The 23,415-nt window shown below is 37.8% G+C and overlaps 1 protein-coding gene across 11 annotated transcripts in view; it reads right to left on the bottom strand.

Annotated features, from left to right (window-relative positions):
- Positions 1–23,415, bottom strand: part of LOC131069149 (protein SHOOT GRAVITROPISM 6) — a 381,540-nt gene that overhangs the window by 290,733 nt on the left and 67,392 nt on the right. For all 11 annotated transcript variants that reach the window (XM_058004502.2, XM_058004498.2, XM_058004497.2 and 8 more), the window contains 3 exons: positions 21,306–21,409; positions 20,888–20,990; positions 1,574–1,663 (listed from right to left, as the gene is read on the bottom strand). In XM_058004502.2, coding sequence (XP_057860485.2) covers positions 1,574–1,663; positions 20,888–20,990; positions 21,306–21,409 — 297 coding nt within the window. The remainder of the gene's footprint in view (positions 1–1,573; positions 1,664–20,887; positions 20,991–21,305; positions 21,410–23,415) is intronic.

Below are 23,415 nucleotides of genomic sequence, written 5' to 3'. Positions count from 1 at the left end.
ATATTTAGGACAGTAGGTTGTTTAAAAATTTATCAAGGTGAATATAAATGGTGGATTAGTGCCTACATATTTAATTTGGCTAAATTTCATTAAAATGGAAGAATTGTTAATGGAGGTGGCAATAGAGATCACTGTAGCAGAAATCATGAAAAAGTTACAATTAATTACTCCTTGCAGGGTATGGTGATCCAAGTTAGCTCAGATTACCAGCTTTAGTTAAATCGGGAACAAATTTTGAGGCATGATTTAAATGAGTTTGTTTTTTTTATGAATGGGATAAACACTTTTGACCTAATGCTATGAACCAGTGAGGTCACAAGTGGGGGACCTCACCCCATTTAGACATTCAACAATGCCAACCCAATGGAGTTTGAACCTTGATGGCGAGAACAACAATACCACAACTTAACCATCACACCATGCCACTACCGGCAATTTAATTAAGATTTTTAATTTATGGTTTTATCACAATAAAATTGCAAAATCTGATAAAAAATTTATTTAGTTGCAGCACCATTATCCCTTCAAAATATTTTTTTTTAACATATTGCACCTCATTTTTTCATATATAATAGGGTTTTGAGAGCAGATTCAGACGCAGACTGAGAGTTTCACAAAGCAACATAATATTAAATTGAATGCCCAGATTAGTGCCTTCACTGCCTTTGCCATTTGCATTCAACCAATCTATGTTAGGCCCTCAGAGTTTTTTTCTTTCTTACATTATTCAAAACCAATAAGGTAAGGATTTCTAGCATTGAGCCCTTGTCATTACGGTTTTTAATATTAAACCCTAAACTTTAAGAGTTTATAATGTTTAACTTCAATCCTAGATCCCATCCTTTAGGGTATTTAATGTTAAATCCTAACAGTTAGTTTCAAAGTTTTTTGTTTTTCAATTTTTTATGTTTTTATTATTTAAATGTTAAAGTTCGATTTAAGATTAGCATTTTGTGGTTAAGGTTAAACTTTAATATAAATGGGAAGACTAAGGTTAAACCCAAAACGCTAAACCCTAAATTACTGTTATTTAGGAATAGGGTTAAGATTTTTAGCTTAGTGTAGGCTAACCCTGAACCAAATAATTATTGTTATTAAGGATAGGGTTAGGATTTTAGTTTAAATTTAGGCTAACCCTAAACCATACTTCAGTTTAGGGTTATCAGACAGATTCTTTTAAATTATTACACCATAACCCTAACCCTACACCACAGAGAACATTTACTATGTTTTCTTTAACATACCTCAGCCCTCAAAACCAATTTAAGAAAACGTGCAGATGTTCAAATGCACTAAATCCCACTCATGCCAACATTCTTAATCATTTAGCATATGGAAGAATTATGTTCTTGACAGGCCAGATTTAGCTCAACAATCATTTCAAAGTTCAAACAACCTTTCTCTTAACTTTTGAATTTTTTCATTCCTAAAGCAGCAAATCCAGCATTAAATGAGAAAATTCAAATTTAATGTTGTTGACTTAGCCCTTTAAATAGAAAAATATACCTTTATTTGGCATTCCAAGCATATATACATTGTTTAACAAATATCTTTTAAAATTGAAGTATCATACCTTTAATGCCCATCCAAATTCAGAGCAATTTGTGTTATTACCATTAGTAGAGGCCAGAGGAAGAAGAGAATTCACAACAACAATGAGTTCCTGCCACATAAAAGTGGCTGTTAAGAAAACAAAAATTACAGAAAAATCACATAGTTCTTAGACACTAATGAGTGGTCTCTTCCTTTACACTACTTTGCACAATTAAAGTTCCTTGCGATCACATTATCTGCCATTAATCCATTTTGAATGCATCAACCAAAATTCTTAAAAAAAAGAACATCACAGAATGAATAATACTTTTTGAAATGGATGAGTGCAAAGTAGCCTAGAGAAATTAGTACACAACAAAATGCTTCAGTAGAAACCAGGAGATGTAAAATGGCATCATAGAAAGATGTTAAGAAAATGAACTTAGAAGTATGACCCATCAAATCCAAGACATCCTAACAAAAAACATATCAACTCGAATGCTAAAAAAGAGTGCTTATCATATTTTTTAGCACTTCTAATCAAGGGATGACACATTGCAACAAAAGTTAGAGCAGGCAACTGTACAAGAATTCAACTGTATAATACACAATAGATTTAAGTCATTATCATAGTGACTCCTTCAGCCTCCAAGAAATAATGGTAGCGTCATGTCCCCTTCCCAATTATAACTCATTGGAAGACCCTTAGCCTATTAATTTAATTTCCTGTATGCTGAAAATGGTGGTGTAAGGGAAATAATTTAATAATTTAATTTAAGTTGTCCAAAAAGTAACTTCAAGTTATATTAATTAAAAGGCGACTTACGTTTAAAATTATTAAAAAGGTTGTTTTTAAAAGAGGGACAAAAAGTGGCTCAGAATAGGATTCAAAAGTAAATATTATTTTAGAAGTTTCCTCTAGACACTTTCTAAAATGAATTTTGGAAGGAAAAGGGTGTGTGTGTGTGTGTGTGTGTGTGTGTGTGTGTAGCAAGGTACTAACTCAACTCCAAGATTTTATTCTCTAATATCCTTGCAAATGCTAATGGGGAGGTCATGCAGAGCCTCTCAACATGCATCAAGGGAGGATGACACCCAAGGTTGAGGTGGGAGACCTCATTATTTCATAGTTACAATATTGCAAGCAAACTAGGGGGGGCTCTTTTCTTTGCCACTAGATATCTAAGGGAGATCAACTTAGACACCCAATAACAAAAATTATCATTTTATATCTTTCAAGTTACAAATTACAATTCCTACTAAAATATTGCTTTCTTACAACCTTTTGAATCTTTTATTTGCAACTTCTTGGCTGGAATATTGGGGTGTAAATACTCCAAATCTTCAAAGCCATCCCTTTGACTTTTATCGCAGACTTGTAGCCATTATGTCTATAAGTGCAACTAGAGGTTTTTTTGTCATTTGCATGAAAAAAGTTGATTAAACAATGCCTAAATTACCTAGTTTTGGTGCAAAACAACCTTCAACTTTACAAAAGAAAGGCGAAGCACAAATCACAGGACCTTATAGATTTGGATAAAATTCATCCCTATAGTGACTTGACTATACAAGATGATCCCTGTAGTGACATTGTGCAAGATAAAAAGTCCTCCTTATAGAGGACAACATTGTTGATTTTGAGAGGTAGGTTATTGAGTGTGTAGATATAGCATAAGTAGCAGAGATTGGATTGGATGACATGAATGTAGATCATGTCAAACATGAGGCAAAGGAGTCAGGTTATTGAGTGTCTAGATATAGCATAAGTAGCAGATATTGGATTGGATGACATCAATGTAAATCATGTCAAACATGAGGCAAAGGAGCCACTATCATCTATTAGCAAGGTGGAGCCACAAGCTCAATCTTCTAGGCTGACTGAGCAGCCACAAACGAGTGTGAAACTAGACCCTCTGCCCAATTTTTTCACTAGAAGAGGGAACAGAAAAGTGTAAACTCTTGTAATTTGTAACTTTCCTAGGCAATCATCATAAATTCATAAAAGTATCAACTAATTGTTGTATTTGCAAGATGATGCGGCTTTGTACTCTATTTGTATTCAAATCTAATACAGAACATTTCTCCAATATTTTAGACTAATTTGATACATTTGGTAATTGTATTTTACTGTTTTGCATAAAGTTTGTCTTTTGAAGAGATTTAAGTTTGTTTGTTTTTTAACCAAAGGATTACTTTCTGCCATCATCAATTACTTCCATTCTTTCTTTTGCATCACTCATCAAAATATTAGGACCCCAGCACTATGCCAATGAGAGAAAAGATTGACCTATGTCTCGTATCTCTCGAACCCTCAACATTTGTAGAGTCCCTAAGCATGCATAGCAAAATCTCATGGCGCCTTATAGGTTGCAAGGAACTAGAATCCATTTGGACAGAGATGAAGTAATTGCCTTTGATTTTTCTATTTCATCATACAATTAAATGTATGAAAAGACACAAAGGATGATTATCTCAAGGAAGAAGGAAATAGTAAGGATTTTGTGTCATTAGTAAAGCAAGAAATGAAAGCTAAATATTTAATAGTCAAGTTCATCAGTTTCTAGTGAAAACCAACATTTTAAAGGAATATACCAAATTTATTTTCATAGGGATTGTAGTGTGTGTACAACCAAAGAGCTGTTTGCTTTTAGCTAAGAGATTTTGCTGATATTAGGAGTTTAATGCATCACAATTGCTACATAGTGGAAGAGTTCCTAGCATGGTACTTTTTTCTTACGCAACCACAACAATGCATGATAGGATTTAAAAACTCAATAGTTTAGCAAGGGGTTATAAGTTGGCCAACCCATCACTGTAAATGTCTTTCGTAAGATATTTGCATGTAGCTTCCCACATGGTACGCTGATTCATAAATTGAGTGTAATGATGTAATGATGTAATTGTTAGGTCCCGGAGACAACTAAGAGGGGGGGGTGAATCAGTTGTCAAATAAATTTAAACCAAAAACAACTTAACCGGCTTAATGCTTAATACCGGTAAACCAGTTAAGCATGTCGGTAGACAGTTATAACAGTTAATTGCTATATCGGTAAAGATTAATGAATGAATCATAAACACAAAGTCATCCACAACACATAACACCAATATTTGTACGTCGAAATCCTATAAGGGGAAAAACCACGGTGGGAAACCTTACCCACAATCAGATGATACTACTGCAGATAGTAAGTGTACATAAATGGGGTCTGCACATGCAGAAAGGCCAACAGCCTAGAGCTCACTGCTCAATCACAAAATGGGAGTCACACTAACTACAGTTGGATGGTTAAATCCAATAAGAATGTACTGCACAAAATAGCATCTTCATATGTTGGATTCAGTACCGGTGTAATGCTGATATGCTTCCACAAAAACCTAGCTTCACCTTCAAATGATGTATGCGTGTATAGCTCTGCTTAATCTCGCATATATCTTCACACAATCCTTTTTCGCATTCCACATTTGATATTACAAATAAGATCTTACATTTATACCATAACATAAGACCAATTTTAGTAGGTCGGCTCTACAAGATATTACAATAAAAACATTTTACAAACAATATAATATCTGATGCAATAACCGATTGAACATGTCGGCTTAATGCATTTACAACAATAATTAATCATGTGCCATGTTGATCTGGAAAAGATAAACCTGCCGGTGAAACCCTAGACCTATTTGCCAGTAACAGCAAATATGCAACTATGAATATAAAAATGAACAAAACTCCAAGACAAGATGTCCAAACGATGTTTTCGACATAGCCATGTGTTTTCCATATCATTCCAAGTGTCGGTGATCATTATATCTTGCCGGTGTACCAGATACCGGTGACTGTGCATGAGTCACTTGCTTGCCGGTGAATGTTGCTAGTACTCCAAAGTGCCAGAGTTGATAAGAGTTTAGTAGGTGTTGACATCAATGACAAAACCATACCAAAATACCAACAATCTCCCCCTTTAGCATTGATGGCAACAAAAGATGGAAAAACCATCAAAGTGCCAAAACAAAAATGCCAAACACCAAAAACCAACAATCTCCAAAAAGATCATAAACAGAAATCAAAATACAGATATAGAGAGTAATAATCTCTCCTAAACAACAATCTCTCCCTCTGGGAGCAACATGTGTTTTCCTTGTGTTTTTCAAATTTTTTCATACCAATCTCTCCCCAAAAGATAAATGTGTTTTTCATAGATATCTCTCCCCCTTTGACATCAAATGCCAAAGTTACAATAAAACCAAGTTCATGTACAAAATACCAACTACTCCCCCTGAGAAGTAGCTTCCCATCAAAGACCGGAATAAAAGATTTCTCTGTTAATTCTACCGGTTGATGACAATCATCAACTGTCTAAGTCTCTACTGGTGGTGGTATGACTCCAAGCTAATCTCTGAGATATTCAAAAGTCTCCTTAGGCAAAGGTTTAGTAAAAATATCTGCAATCTGCTCTTTAGTATTCACATAAACCAGTTTTATCTCCTTTGCTTCAACTTTTTCCCTTAGAAAATTCAGTTTGATAGAAACATGTTTGGTTTTAGAATGTAATACTGGATTCTTAGATATATCAATTGCTGCAGTGTTATCACAATAGATAGTAATAGGTTCCTTGCATTTTACCTTTATGTCTTTCAATATTTGCTTAAGCCATAGTACCCGTGTATAGTTAGTTGTTGCTGTAACATATTCTGATTCTGCTGTTGATAAAGATGTACAACTTTGTTTCTTACTCAACCAAGAAACTAGTCTGTTTCCAAGAAAGAATGCTCCGCCGGTGGTGCTTTTTCTATCATCCACATCTCCTACCCAATTTGCATCTGTGCATGCACATAATTCAAAGTTTTCATCTCTAGGATACCATAATCCAAGATTTATAGTGCCTTGTAAGTACCGGAAAATCCTTTTTACTGTATTTGACACAAACCAGACCTGATATTATGAACACACTAGTCTTGCTTTATTTCTGACAACCTTACCATCTTCATTAAGTTTGTTTCTAAATACCCATTTGGTTCCAATTACATTTTTATCTTTAGGGCGGGGAACTAATGTCCAAGTGTTGTTTTTCTCAATTTGTTCTAATTCTTCTTCCATAGCTTTAATCCAAAATTTATCTTCACATGCCTCATTAACAGATGATGGTTCAATTTGAGAAATAAGACATACCTCTTAATTTGTCAATCTTCCTCTTGTCATAACTCCTTTAAACTTGTTTCCAATTATCTGATCTTCAGAATGATTCAGTCTTACATACCGGGGTGTCTTGGTTTGTTGTTGTTCCTCAATTACTGTGGAATCCTCAGATGATACCGGGGTAACTGGATCTTCATTCTGTACCGGTGGATTCAGAGTAGGTTCATTTGTCAAAAATTTTGTTGCCGGTTCAGAGTCTATATACCTTGACGTTCCTCTGAATTGTTCATCAATCTTTACATTTGTACTTTCAACAATTTTCTGCAATCTCTTGTTAAAACATCTATATGCCTTGCTCTTAGATGAATAACCAAGAAATATTCCTTCATCACTTCTAGGATCAAATTTGCCAATATATTCATCTCTTCTGATATAACATTTACTTCCAAAAATTCTGAAATACTTAAGAGTAGAAGTATTACCAAACCATAGTTCATGAGGGGTCTTACCGGTTTCACCTTTGATGTGAACTTTGTTAAATGTATAGACCATTGTACTAATTGCTTCTCTCCAATATACATGTGGTAGGTTTGCTTCTAATAACATACTTTTTGCTGCATCCAAGATAGTTTTGTTTTTCTTTTCAACAACTCCATTATGTTGTGGTGTCCGAGGTGCTGATAGTTGTCTTCTCATTCCATTCACTTCACAGAATGTATTAAATTCCTTAGATGTAAATTCACCTCCTTGATCTGATCTTAAACATTTGATGTTCTTACCGGTTTCATTTTCTACCATTGCTTTGAATAGTTTGAACTTTTCAACTGCTTCTGATTTTGTTTGCCCTCTCGGGTAAACGGTTAAATGCAGAAAGTAAATGCACAGAACATAATGGAAATACATTAAATAGCCAGTCTCTATATTAATTCAACAGTCGATGTACATCAAGTGCTTATAACATTACATTTGACACAACTATCATGATCCCACTTCGAAGAAAAGGTATACAATATATAATACCCGAAGGGGCGCAACACAACCGTCGCGACTCCAACTATACCCGTCGGCTAACTAACTGACCGTCGTAACTCATTATTACCGACGACAACATAAACATAATATAACAACATAACATAATGATTATTCCCGTCAACATCATCCCCCCCAACAAAAGAAGTCGACTCCGACGACTTAATACAAAATAGAGATGAACGGCAGGAACTCCCGACGCCAGTCGGGCCCGGATCTTATATACTTGCTGCATCCTCGCCTGAAAACCCTTTTCTGCTACCATCCGATGCTCAAGTGCGGATTTCACCAATATTGCTTCCTTTGCCATCACAGTCCTCCTGTGCCTAACCCAAACTTGTCTGCAAAACACGTTTTTCAGTCTCAGCTTCCACCAACTGCTACTCAATTGATACAATCTCCCTAGCCAATTTGTCCTCGATAGCCACCCGTGCTGCTCTCCCGGCATCCAACTCCTGGGTACGCTGAACTAAGTCTCACGCGACTATTGCCTCCAACCTGGTGGTCAGCTCCTCCCGAGCCCTCTGTGCATCCACCAAGGCAACCTCACGTCCAGCCAAGACATACTCCAAGTTCCTCAAAGCGTACCAGTCATGCCTAGAGGTGGCCACAATCTGCTGGCACAAATGCTAGGAGACACCTCAAATCCTCCATCACACTCCCCAAAGGCTAAAAACTGAACTGAATAGCTCCCTGATGTCATACAACTGCACGGACCTACAATGCCTTCCCTCAAACTCTGTTTGTTCCCAACCTCCAAATCCATCTCCCTCTACGGCTTATGGCTTCCCCGCCAATGCTTAATTGCAGGCTTCTTTCTCACAGTATGGACAACCACAACACTTCCTGTGGTATTCTGTAGCTCAAAAATAAACTGGGGGTCTGGCGGCAACGCCCCCAGCGGGGTCGAGGAGCGGGGTCTGGGGCAGCCCCCACGGGGGCGAGGGGCAGCGCCCCTCGCAGGGTCCTGGGGCAGCGCCCCAGGTGCGCTCCTTGTCGCAGTACAGGGCGGGGTCGAGGGGCAGCACCCCCGACGCCAACACCAATTTACAACCCTCAGAACCATACGAAAGTCCATGACGCACAACATTTCTGTGATATTTCAAATGTTTGCCCTCTCGGGTAAACGGTTAAATGCAGAAAGTAAATGCACAGAACATAATGGAAATACATTAAATAACCAGTCTCTATGTTAATTCAACAGTCCATGTACATCAAGTGCTTATAACATTACATTTGACACGACTATCATGATGATACTTCGAAGAAAAGGTACACAATATATAATACCCGAAGGGGTACGACACAACCGTCGCGACTCCAACTACCTACCCGTCGGCTAACTAACTGACCACCGTAACTCATTATTACCGACGACAACATAAACATAATATAACAACATAACATAATGATTATTCCCGGCAACAGATTTTTCTCTAAGAAAAGTAACCCAACACATTCTAGAATAGTCATCAATAATTAGCATGAAATATCTATCACCTTGTAAGCTTTTAGTTCTAGCTGAACCACATAAATCAGTGTGAATCAAATCAAGAGCATTATTTGATTTTTCTGGAATACTTTTGAAACTAGCTCTAACTTGTTTTCCAAATTGACATTCCTTGTGTCACGGGGCTAGACCGACCTGCTGCCCAAACAAGCTTTTTCCTTCCAAAGGAGGTTCAACCTCATGCGGCACTGGCAAACCTTACTCACGACTTCCATTGCGGACAAGTCCTTTCTTGTTTCCAGACTACGCCATACCTTTTCAAATGTCCACCACCTGACCACATTAACACACACCCATGCGGAATAGAAGTGCATGCCAACCCTCTCACGGGTTTCTTTCATCCTGATGCTCCTAGCACTCCCTTCAAGTCCCTGACTCTACTCTAGCACTGTCTTGTCGCACCATCCTTGCACCCCTGGTACAAGCTTACAGGTCTCCTCGATGCCTTCGTCTTCTTGAGTCCCCCATAAGACCCTGACTACTAACACTAACCCATCCGGAACTCCTTAAGTCCTCCGGCTCCAACTCTGCACACTCCCTGAGCATGCCCAATACTCCCATAGCACTGGCGCCCCATGTTGGCCTCCCTCAGCTCCTCTGAACCCTCAAGCGCCAAACATATCTCATGGGACGACTAGACTCCCTGAGCTAGTTTCCTGTTTGTCCATCTCCACACAATGAACACAACACTGGGGCAATAGATAGCTTTATTGTTATGAAGAGACGGCCCCTGGCTCGATCTACAAACAATTCCAACTCTGTCGCTGGTCACTATCCTAAATACTTCCCAAGCATCCGATTACAAGTTCCTGCCCCTAGATCAATGTCCACTCTTGAAACACCAGTACAGATACCACTGCACCTCGCCCCTGGCGATAGCTTCTCATATAGACTCCTGATCCACGAAGACCCTGTCTCCTTCAGAACTCAACCTGGCGCACCACTGACTCTCTCATGAGCCCGCGATGGCTTACCCAGTACACAACTTAGAACCCCTTCTTGAACAAGGACTCCAAGTCACACTGCTTTGGGCCCTTGGCCTATGCCTACATGGCTTCACTGGTGAACCCGGTTCCCTATACGTCCTATGCACAATAACCAGCTCCATGCAAACACTCAGTCTAAGTCTCTCAGACTGACAAAACACCTTGCACTCCTACTTGGGCACCAAGCTCTTCGCTCCATGATCCAATCCAATATCCTTGGTCACTGAACTCTCCTTCAACTCGGCTGTGCTCCCAGAACAACTCGCCTACAGACCATGTCCTCTTTTCGGTCATGCAACTCATCCATCTTTGTCACCCTCTTGGACTCGCCTAATGGCTCGGCTCAACATGAGCACACTTTCGGAACCCCGTCCCTACTGCCACATTTGACCCCCACTCTAGGGCCTTGAGATCCCGGATCTTAATGCAAATCCCACTTTAGGTAACCTAGGTGCGTGCCCGGCACATCACCCCACTTGTTCCACAAGACACATGGACTTCTGGCTCTGCAACTCAACCCACATAGCTTGCCCAACTCTCAAGCTCCAACATTCCAATATAGATAGACCATTGCACGGCCATCCCCCTTACAAGATCTTGGGTACTCCATTTCCCCAACCGGGACAATCCATTGCACGATAATCCTTCTCGCAAGAGCCTAGGTACTCCACTTCCCTAGTCCTCGGGTCATAGATAACTCCCTGGGAGTCATCCCCAACATTGGCTTAGTTACTCCACTTCACTGAGATAGGGACCATGAGAATGCATCCACCAGTAAACCTCATCATCCAATGATAAGGCGGGGTTACTCTACTTCACCCCTAATGTCCATGTAGGACCTCTATCTCCCTAAGACTAGAGGGCAGGGTTACTCTTCTTCACCCCTAGGAGGAGGTGTCTACCGCAGACCACCTTGGTGCACTCCTGGCACTCGGCTATTCTTTCAACCGACCCCCATATATAAGTTTTTCGTCCAGTTCTCACACAACTGTAGCTTGGCATTAACCCTTTGTCAATCACCACAACTTCCACCTGCTGAGAATAACAAGGGACTTACAACCCCAGAAGCCTACTGATCCCCTCGAGACAGCAACCCCTTACACCTTGCATACTATATTCTGAGGTTTGACAATTTTAGGTAAATCTCTAACTGCCTTAGTAGTACTGATCTTTACCATGCAATCAAAGTTTACATGACAGAGTCTCCTATGCCATAACCAACTTTCATCTATATGTGCAATTAAGCATGTTTTTTAATTGTTATTCAAATGAAAGATATTACCTCTAGTCTAATTACCGGTTGCAATTTCCAAACCAGTTCTATTCATGATTTTGCATTTTCCATTTTTAAATTGTAACTGAAATCCTTTCTCAACTAATTGACCAACACTCAAAAGATTATGCTTTAATCCTTCAACATAGTAGCCATTGTCAGTGTTATGCTTACCATCAAGAGATATTGTACCCTTACCTTTGATTGAACAAGCTTTGTCATCTCCAAATCTCACTAAGCCTCCATTGTATTCTTCAAAGTTCAAGAATTTACCTTTGTCTCCTATCATATGATGTGAGCATCCTCAATCAATGATCCATTCATCCTTTCCTTCAACTTTAGCTGCCAGAGCCTGTACTACCGGTTGAGCAGTAGGTGCCGGTTGATCTTCTGTTATAGCAACAAAAATCCATCCATTGTCTGCTGGATCCTCATCAGAATCATCAGTCACACCTTCATCAGCAATGTAACAAGATTTGTCTTTATTCTTCTTAAATCTGTATCTTTGATATTCAGGGTTAGGCTTGTATGTTCCTCTAGCTTCTTCTCTTAGTCTAGCATGTCTATCAAGGCATCTTGAAGCCACATGACCAATCTTATTGCAGTTAAAACATTTAAAAGGTGTTTTACCTTCATACTTACTTCCAACTGGACCTTCAGGCATTTTCCTTGCAAATAGGCCTTCAAGTTCTTCATTTTCTTTCCTACTTTCTTCAAATTCTCTTGCATAAAAGGCTTTCCAATCAGATTTGTCAAATGATGGAGCAGATGATGTTGATGCTTTAAAGGCCAAATTTGTCTTTATAGTAGCAACAGGACCAAATTCTTCAATTTCAAAAGCTGAAAGTTTCCCAATCAATGTATCCGTAGTAACTGATGTATTAGGCATTGTTCTTAACTCATTTATAGCAGTAACTTTCATTTTATATGCCGGTGGCAATCCTCTTAAAACTTTTTAAACAATTTCATCCTCACTTAAGGTTCCTCCACAACATTTAATACCCAAAACAATTTCATTTACTCTTTCCATAAAAGCAGAAATCCTTTCATCTTCTTCCATTTTCAGATGTTCATACCTGACTCGAAAGCTTTCAAGTTTTGCAATTTTGACTGTGGAATCTCCTTCATTCAGTGTTTCCAAATGATCCCAAATAGCTTTAGCAGTAGACCTATCTGATAGTCCCATGATTTGTTGATCTGATAATGCGCTCAAAAGTGTTTTTCTTGCTTTGCAATCATTTTCCTCATCTTTTGTCAAGATAGCTGGACTAAGCTGACCTTGTACAGCAGCAGTATAACCATTCTTTGTAACTTCCCAGATGTCTTTTCCAATGCAATTCAGATGTGTCTCCATTCTGATCTTCCATATCCCATAGTTGGTTCCATCAAGTTTAGGACTGTCCTTCCTGAAATAATTAGACATTGGATCTTCTCAAGCTTTTAAACTTCTGCAAAAGAGGACTAAGCTCTAATACCAATTGTTAGGTCCCGGAGACAACTGAGAGGGGGTGGGTGAATCAGTTGTCAAATAAATTTAAACCAAAAACAACTTAACCAACTTAATGCTTAATACCAGTAAACCAGTTAAGTATGTCGGTAGACAGTTATAACAGTTAATTGCTATACCGGTAAAGATTAATGCATGAATCATAAACACAAAGTCTTCCACAACACATAACACCAATATTTGTACGTCAAAACCCTGTAAGGGGAAACACCACGGTGGGAAACCTTACCCACAATCAGATGATACTACTGCAGATAGTAAGTGTACATAAATGGGGTCTGCACATGCAGAAAGGCCAACAGCCTAGAACTCACTGCTCAATCACAAAATGGGAGTCACACTAACTACAGTTGGATGGTTAAATCCAATAAGAATGTACTGCACAAAATAGCATCTTCATATGCTGGATTCAGTATCAGTGTAATGCTGATATGCTTCCACAAAAACCTAGCTTCACCTTCAAATGATGTATGCGTGTATAGCTCTGCTTAATCTCGCATATATCTTCACACAATCCTTTTTCGCATTCCACATTTGATCTTACAAATAAGATCTTACATTTATACCATAACATAAGACCAATTTTAGTAGGTCGGCTCTACAAGATATTACAATAAAAACATTTTACAAACAATATAATATCCGATGCAATAACCGATTGAACATGTCGGCTTAATGCATTTACAACAATAATTAATCATGTGCCATGTTGATCTGGAAAAGATAAACCTACCGGTGTAACCCTAGACCTATTTGTCGGTAACATCAAATATGCAACTATGAATATACCAATGAACAAAACTCTTGGACAAGATGTCCAAACGATGTCTTCGACATAGCCATGTGTTTTCCATATCATTCCAAGTGTCGGTGATCATTATATCTTGCCAGTGTACCAGATACCGGTGACTGTGCATGAGTCACTTGCTTGCCGGTGAATGTTGCTAATACTCCAAAGTGCCAAAGTTGATAAAAGTTTAGTAGGTGTTGACATCAATGACAAATCCATACCAAAATACCAACAGTAATGATGAAATTATGATGGCTATAAATGTATAGAGATTTGTAATGTCCCCACTTTGAAATAGAAATTAATAATAAATAATAATAATAAAATTAAAATATAAAAGAACAAGATTAAATATAAATAAAATTTAATTAAGCTAATGAATGGTCAAAAGTAATAAAATAAAAAGTTGTGCCTCCCTCAAGCATGAGACATAAAAGGGAGAAGAGAACCTCATTTGAGGGGTTAATTTGGGAATCAGAAGTGCAGATCTGTTTTAAATAGTAAGTGCAGATCTAATTGTGTAAGGTTGTGTCCCTTTCAAAGAGGTAGAAACAATGAAGAGTTGCACTCTTTCAATGGGTGTTAATGGTGAAGGGGGTGTCTCTTGCCAAAGGGCATACATGATGAAGAGGTGTGACCTCTCCCTCACATTGAGAGATATAAAGGAAAGGAATCAAAATCATCTAGTGGAGAACAGCATCAATCATATCAGATCAGAACTGTTACTAAGTTACAAGCACTAATATCCTTATTCTTGGTGGCATGCATGGGGATTATGGAAAAGAAAGGAAGACGTATACACAACAGAGATTATCGAATCAGAATATCATCAAGCATTCACTCAGATCAAAGGATAGAAAGAGGGAAGAAATCAGATTTGGACATTAATAATTAATGGAGTAAACTGTAGACTCAAACACATAGTGGGGACTGTGGTATGCATTCCTTATATATGGCACATTGCATACCATTTATATAAATGCTACTGATTAAATGATGCATAGTGACTATGACCGTTTTGCATAGTATAATAAATATATATCTGAATATGTTTGTAAATACAGTAGCAATATTTATATAGAATTAGTCTATGTGAGGTGTATGCACTGGAAGAAGTAGTCCAATCTGCTTGTGGCATCTTGTGGGGAGAAGATAGAGGTGCAATCCAATGGTGATGAGGGGCTCACAAGTGGTCATAAAGACCCATGGAGTCAAGGAACCAGTCACTCCCTCTATGCCAAACTCACAAAGATGGTTATGTGTTTATATGTAATGGGCTTGGAAGGGAGAGCAACATGGGCCGCCAAGTCTAGCAAGGAGGTTAGAAGCAACAATTCCTTGGACTTGGTAGACAACGGACCCAAGCAATCCTTTATGTCTTGGTGTAAGGTAATGGGCTTGGAAGGGACAGCAACATGGGCCACCAAGTCGAGCAAGGAGGTTAGAAGCAACCATTCCTTGGACTTGGTAGGCAATGGACCCAAGTAACCCTTTCATGTCGCGTATACCCACTCTTTTTGTTGTTACCATAGAATAGATTATGATTGATTAAGAATGGATATGCTTATAGGTGTTTGCCTTTCCTTGTAGGTGCAGGTTATCTTTATAAGTCTCCACTCCTCTAATACAAGGTATGTCTCAAGCCCTATTTCTGATTTATAAATTTATGAATTCTTGATTGCAGTAGGATATTAGATTCGAGGATAATTACATTGAGTACTATAATAAATATCTGTTTTGGATATACTATTATCAAGTAAGAACAAATTAATTTAAGTCATAAGTGAATTGAAATTAGGTAATTGTTGTTAAAAAGGCTATATCCAGTAGGGGGCATTACAGGATTTGTAAATGAATTTTCATGTTAAAAGTTACTGTTATCACAAAAGCTTGCACCCTTGCTGAGCTATCAACTCAGCAACCTTGTGAAACATGGAAACAACCCCGAAGTGTTGGACCTTGGACAAAGGGGTTGAATCTCCGAAGAAGGCGGCTTCCTTCTCAATCCAAGTGCAGGTGTTGAACCAGCTCAACACTTCAAATCTTACTTCTTAACCTATCCTAACAGCTTACAAAGGAAAAGGGAAGAGAGAAATATGCTTAAAATGAAAGGAGGTGATGCACCAAGATAAGAGATTGTTCCTCTCCCCACCCAAAATGGCACAAGAAATCAACTGAAATACCCAAGAGATGCACAAACTTCAGTTCTATGAGTGACCCAAACGCATGTACGGAGGTTAGAATTTGCTAAGTGTCAAGAGGGGAGAAGGATTCCCACAAGTCACACTCAGAAAAAACAAGTTAACGCAGCATATATGGAGAGAAGAACCACAAAACACACACTTATGATGAAGGTAAAGAAACATACACAGCATGCATAAGTTGAAGGAAGGCAATAATGTAATTTCAATTCATTCAAAGGCCAAAGGCCAAACCTACAGTTGCAGAAATGCAAAAAATAATTACAAGTCTTCAAGAGAAGAGAAAGAGCATAGGAAAGCTCAAGGCAGCAGGGAGATAACCCTTTACAATGAGGCTTAACAGCCTTTATATAGAAAAATGGTTACAAGAGTGATCATGACCCCTGTATGTCAGTCTGGGAGTGCAGGGAAGTGCATGCACTTGACTTCTGTACATGCAAGCAACCTAGCCATACCCACAAAAGGCGACCCTGAGAAGGTTGGATTGACTGACCGACCTTCCAAAGTCAGAGTATGCAAACATGACATAAGTCACTACAACAAATATGGCCCCGTACCTCTCTTGATGGAAATCCTGCCAAAAACATTAAATGCACCCCTATGGCTCCACAAAAGAAGGTGCACAAGTCACAAAAGTCGTTGGAGCATTTAAAGTTTTGAGTGTCGATCACGCCATCTGGAAGTGTTGCAATCCAGAAGGAGTTTGAAAAACTTCAGGGACCGGGGTCATCGAAGTTGGGGGAACTTCGACGACTTGGGTCACCGAAGTTGGGAAGACTTGGGAACTTGGGAACTTCGAGGCTCCGGAGTTCCGGGGTTGAAAAAGAGAAGACCTAGGAACTTCGGAGACGTAGGTCACCGAAGTTGGGAAGACTTGGGAACCTGGAGGTTCCGGAGTTTCGGGGTTGAGAAAGAGAAAGACATAGGAACTTCGGAGGCCTGGGTCACCGAAGTTGGGGGAACTTCGGAGACCTGGGTCACCAAAGTTGGGAAGACTTGGGAACCTAGGGGTTCCGGAGTTTCGGGGCAAGAGAACAAAAGACCAAGGAAGGGGAAAGAGAGAGGAAGAGAAGGCTTAGGAACTTGGGAACCTGGGGGTTCCGGAGTTCCGGGGCAAGAGAACAAGAGACCAAGGAAGGGAACTTCAGAACCTCGGGGTTTCAGAGTTCCAGGAAAGAGAGAGGAAGAGAAGGCTTGGGAAAGGAACTTCCGACAAGACAACACTTCATACTTCATGATTCCATTGTTTTCTCCTTGATCAGCTAAGGCAGCGGCGGTCCATAGAACATATCTCTGATCGGTTCTCACTGATGGACCAAGGGTGTCATAAAATGACAACGGTAACATCAGATCAATGCATACTTTTGCACAAGGATCAACTATTCTCACAAAGAATCCCTAGTGTTGATAAATCATGAAAATGAAATCAAGATTTGTGATGGTTTACATGATTCTTTACTCAATAGTTATGTGATTGATGTGTCAAATGAGTCTTGGGAAAATCTTAGTACTAAAACTTGATAAAAGAGACACATAGTGCATGCTGCAAAAGTTAGCGAGAGTACCATACGATTGTTAAATCTGCAAACAAGTTATGCAAACCCGATGGATTAAGACCTTGAGTTAGTGCAGAATTCAGTGAAAGAACAATGTTAGGCACTAACAAAGCGGTGCAATTACCATGGAAAGCCTATATGATAGGAATGTAATCTCCAAATGTGGCCTCCATTGACAACTATGATGGATTTCATCGATGTCACAATTTCTTTTTCTTAGGAATAATTCATGCATTTGTTGTAGATATTTGTGTGTTTTGGGTTTTTCTAAATGTGCTTGTAATTACTAATGGAGCTGTTTGCAAGGTAAGTGTAGTGAGCCCATAATACCAAAAAAAACTATGTATTTTACCCAAGTGACACCATTTTTATAAGTAAAATAATAGATCGATCCAAAAGAAAGAATGATAATGTTAGATTACAACAGAGAGAGCAATTGGCATCTGTTCATTGTTGTCTCAATTTTTGACTTTCAAAAATAGACAACTCCTACCAATTTACTCAAAAATCGTAGTTTTCTTTTCTAAGGCACGTTTTACGAGGTCTAAAACTCATATTTGTTAATGTCAAATCATTAGTAGGTGTGTTTGTCATCACTGTCCAAGTTTTGGTTGGCTTTTGCTTTCATTTTCCTAGCTTTTTATGCAATTTCAGGTTTTGAGTTACTCTCTACAAGTAGGAACTTTTTGTTGTCACTACAAGTAGGAACCTTTGTTGTCACTGCAAGTAGGAACTTTTTGCTGTCACTACAAGTAGGAACTTTTTGCTATCAATGCAAGTAGGAATTTTTTGTTGTTACTGCAAGTAGGAACGTTTTTGCTGTGATTGCAAGTAGGAACTTTTTGTTGTCAATGCAAGTACGAACTTGCAAGTGAATGAGCCTTACTTGTAATCGGATTCTAGAAACCAGTCAGCACATTGTTAGAAAGTTTGTTCTACTTGTAATCGGGTTTCTAGAACCCGATTACAAGTATATTTTATAAAAGCAAAATGAAATGCATATTGCACTTGCAATCAGGGTTTCAAGACCCAATTGCAAGCCACCATTGTATGAGCTTATTGATGTGCTACCTTGCAATCAGGGTTTTGAAAGCCGATTGCAAGTTTGTGCCTACCTTGTAAACTTTCACACTTGCAATCGGGTTTCAAAACCCCGATTGCAAGTTGGTGCCTATCATACAAGCATGCTTACTTGCATTCGGGTCTTCAAGACCCGATGGCAAGTGTAAGTGTCAATTTTTTTTCCCAACTTGTGTTCTTCCATTTCTGGATTCCAAGTTCACTACAATCCACTTGCACTTGCATTCCACCTCCCAAGATCCGAAATTTGCCTTTGTACCCATAACATGTCATACAAGCTAGTCCATTCATTTTTCCCCTTCCCAAACCCAATTCCAAGCTAGTAACTTGTTTTTCTTGACAAATTACTAGCAATCAAATCCTAGCAAGGGGTCTCAATGCATGTAAAGACAATAAGCAAAAGCCAATGTTGTAATATGTTGATGAAAATAGTGATGTAAATTGAAAAGAGTATGTTGTCATATGCACAGAGAGAACTTCTCTTGAAGAATCAGCATTACCCCAAGTAAGAAGATGAGGATTGGAGTTCATCGGCAAAGGACATAAGAATTATCAATGATGCAATTTGATGTTACTGGACAAATACCTTCACCGATCTTGAATACTTCAAGTTCTAGCACCTCATAGCAACATGAAGGCCTCTTAGACAGAAGATGATGTAAATATAGTCATGTCTTGGACACTTAGATTAGTTTCAATTATGCATTAGTAATTTCCCTTTGACAAATTACATGTAATGCAAAAAATTGTAATTGCAAGTAATCACATTACTTGTAATCTTGTAACTTGTAATTACATGTAAACAAATTACAAGTTGAAAGACAGTCAGATTGTAATTTAGAATAAGTCATAGTTAGTTGTGGAATTAATCTTAGTTAGTTTGACTTCTCCCACTTTTTGCTCTTAGCCCCTCTCCTATATATTGGAGGGAGCTCTATGTATTATGGATCTTTTTGACAAACAAGAAAACTCTACAGAAATTTATAGCGATAAAGACTGTTTTATATTTGTAAATTGGATTCTCAAGCAAAATAAAGAGGGCATTTGAGTTTCAGACTTTGTGTTAAAGCTCTGTTCATATATCCATTGTGTTCTTATGTCACAGTGATATATTTCTCTGCATATACTTGAGATTTTAGTGAGGTTGTTGGAAAGAGATTTGATCTAATATCATGTAGAGTTTGTGCTGCAAATATTGAGGATTAAATTAGCATAGTTAAGTGTTCATAATAGAGAAAAGTTACAAGACTTTGTGCTTGTAATTGTTCCTATTCATAGTAGTTTGGAGTGCATCATATTGACAGACTTTGAGCTATTGTATGTTGTATATTGTTATCATATTAATCATTTTGGAAGGTAGATAGGACAGTAGAATAGTCAAGACTTTGAGTTTTGCTTCTACATTTCCGTCCTGCAAAAGTGATGGAAGACTTTGCACTTTCATGGAAACTTTGCTTCCTTTTATATAAGCATCTTTGTAGTTGTTGGAATTTCTTAAGTTTCTGTATTTGTTACTCTAGTTGCAGTTTCTTTTCTGAAAAGAGAAAAGAATATCATCTTTTTTTCTGAAAAAAAAGAGAAAAAGATGTCCCACCCAAGTTAGATTAGTGTTTATATGTTATAGTTAATTTGTAATAGTAGGAAAGGGAGAGCCTCCCTTAGAATTAGGAGAGTTTTTAACTCACACACTGTGGTTGAAATCATAATTTTGCACACCTTCCCAAGTGTACAAAATTTTCAACCAACATTCATCAAATTAAAAACTTCTATGACCAAAAAAAAAGTATAAGATGCACACCTTGCTTAAAAAAATAAAGTATAACATGCACACCAACATTATAGTACTTGGTATGGTACATCACATCATTTTTAAATAGCAAAGTAGTATTTTTATGAACTCAGAAAGAGCAAATCTCCAATCAGGAAATTGACCAATATGCAAGTAAATGTGAAAAAATAAATGTCAACAAAAAAGCAATGCAACTTGTTTGTGTTCAAACTTAAAGTATCTAAAAGAGAATGGTGTTCAAGGGCTGAACGAATTATCATACTTCTTATGCATCTACACTTTGAATGATGTTGATCTGCTGATACAAATTTCTATAAAATAATTTAACTTAAAAGTTGAAGAAAAGCAAACTTGGATTAAAGCTGGGAAAAGTAACTAAAGTAAACCATGAATAAATGCAATCAATAAAATTTAAAATTTTCTAAACAAACAATTAGTTCAAATCTGTACTAAATCAATACACAGACACTACCATGTTGAAGACACACGGGGTTACCTCAAAATCCAGCAGTGGTGGCCCACTATCAGACATAAGACTGGCCTCAAGAAGACTATGTAGGCTGCAGGTAACTACATATGCATTCTCCACTTTCTTATACCTAGTAATGAAACAAATAAAAATCACAAAATAGTGCCCCCACAATCAGATAAAAATCATGAAAACTGTCCAAACCATTATATAAAACATGAAAACCAGAAGGAACTTCGTAAAATTCAAGCAGAATTGTATATGAATTAGTGTAACACGTGAATTTCTGTTCATCCCAATAGGAAACAAACCAAAAATTGTTTTCCTTAATGTAGATCAAAACCAACAGTTTCCCCTCATTATTTCAATTAACAAGAAAAACATCTCTTAATAACCAATAAAATGACCAGATGCCTTGTTATCTTTCAACAAGAAAAAGCCTTACAATCCTAATATTGCCGGCAGAAATCTCGGTAATGCTGCTTTTAACTGTGCCCTATTAATAAGACCCACCATATTTCCCAATGCTTCAATCGTTGATAATCGCACCTGTTAGACAAGTCACGCAGTATGGCCGTAGTAAACTGCATCAGACTTCATATATGAATCTGTTAAATCTATGTTATAATATACCAGAGAGCAGGCATTAACAAAATCTTCGCCTGAAAATCAAATAAGTATATTGTAGAAAGAGATGCCCTAAAGGCAATAACAAATGTTAGCTGTATTTTTATGTAAATAAAAGAAGTAATATTATGTATGCAATAATATTAAAGTCAAGTCCTAATGTCATTACGAGCGGGCCACTGAAGTAACTTGAACAAAGAAGAATTGTCACAATAAATATTTGCAAAAATGAATTTAAACACTGGATCCATGGTGTAAGAAAAGAAAACCTGGAAAATTCAAAATAATGTCAAAATAATGTGCTGAGGTCCACTCTATACACTCAAGGAATGGGACATGGAGTGGTTGTTCTTGAAATCCTTAATAGTGGGATAGCTAGAAATGCACTTCAACTGAACAATTCTAAGTTAAAAACATTACAAAGTCCAGAATGACCCTATCTCCACTACAAGCATAAAGGATGGATAAAACAATTAATTGATCGAGACATGTAAGAGGGGAACCCGACATGTTGTGCCATCATTAGGGCACCTTGAACCAAATTGTTAAATGGGAAATGAATGAATGTCAAACAGTCAAACTAAGAACTTATTTCAAATAGCACTATTTGTCAAACCTGACTTGATAAAAAGGTGATTTATTTCCATCCAGCATACCATGAGCCCATAAATCTAAAAATTGCTTGCGTAGTGCCAAAAAAAAATATACAGAAGACCTAAGTTGAAACAGCCATAAGGAAGATTTTGTAAGAAAATAACAAAGGTGAAGACTAAAGAATATTCAACTTAGAAAACTAAAAATGTGTGCCAAGAGAAGATATTCCATCGTAATTGTTCAAGTAAATGCCAAGGGTGATTCCAAAAGTCTTGAATACAAGAGAAGTATTAGATGGAGTGGCAATAATGCAAAGACCAGTAAGAATGTCAAACTAAGACTTGGCAAAGTAATTGGTTGACAAAAGGATTTAGACAGAAAAGCAGCAATTCAAACAAATTCAATTCAGCAGAATTCCCAACAAAATAATAATCTTCAATTGGACCAGCAAACCTAGGAATCAAAGAAAACACATTTTGGGACCAACAAACATTCCAAGGAAAAAGACCTATTTCAAATTGCATTTTCAAAAGAAGTGCCACTACATTGAAAATCAGAAATCCTTATTGAGTCTGCAAGTTGATGCAATGATGGAGAAGAAATTTGTAGAGGGGCCTTGAAGGTACAACTCTGAGCATAACATATTTTGACATTAATAATTGTGGGAATGTCAAGAAAATGAAGAAAGCCAACTATTAGTTTCATTTCCAATTCATATTGCCAACTTTGGATATTTGAAGGCAGTAGAGAAGCAAGCATGACCAAGCAAAAATTCAAGCCAGTCATAACCCAAGATAAAGGAAAAGAACATTTATCAACTTTTACAATGAAAAATTATATGCCCATAATAGATGAAGAGATTTGCAAGTCCTTGATGCTCCTCATGGATTGCACAAAACATGTCTATTAGAGGAGCCGATGGTGAATCCAATGCACCTGAGCTCAAGACTCAGACTTAAGACTCCAACCACCACCAGCAAATGGTGCTTGCTGCTTGCTTTTTCAGTGAGAAATGAGGGACAACCCAACATTAGTACATGGGCAGAAAAACACAAGCAGTCCTTATAGTTGCATAGAGGATGATAATAGAACTTAGCTGCCAATATGCATGATCAAAATCTTGCAAATGTTCAACAATACACCAAGGTGAAGTCCAAGTACTTCAGCTATCAGTAGGGTGGTCAATGCAAGAAGCACAGATATCTTTTGAGGGATAAAGATCAGTCAAAAGCTATGTTGCAGGATCCCAAATTTTCATAATTTTCCACTTTTTAAGCTCCAAATCCTTTAGAAAATGCACTTTTAGAGTTGACTGGGGTTATTTAGGGTTGTTT

The sequence above is a fragment of the Cryptomeria japonica genome, chromosome 1 (assembly GCF_030272615.1).
Source record: "Cryptomeria japonica chromosome 1, Sugi_1.0, whole genome shotgun sequence".
Classification (NCBI taxonomy): Eukaryota; Viridiplantae; Streptophyta; class Pinopsida; order Cupressales; family Cupressaceae; genus Cryptomeria; species Cryptomeria japonica.
This window is presented reverse-complemented; position numbering and strand designations above follow the sequence as displayed.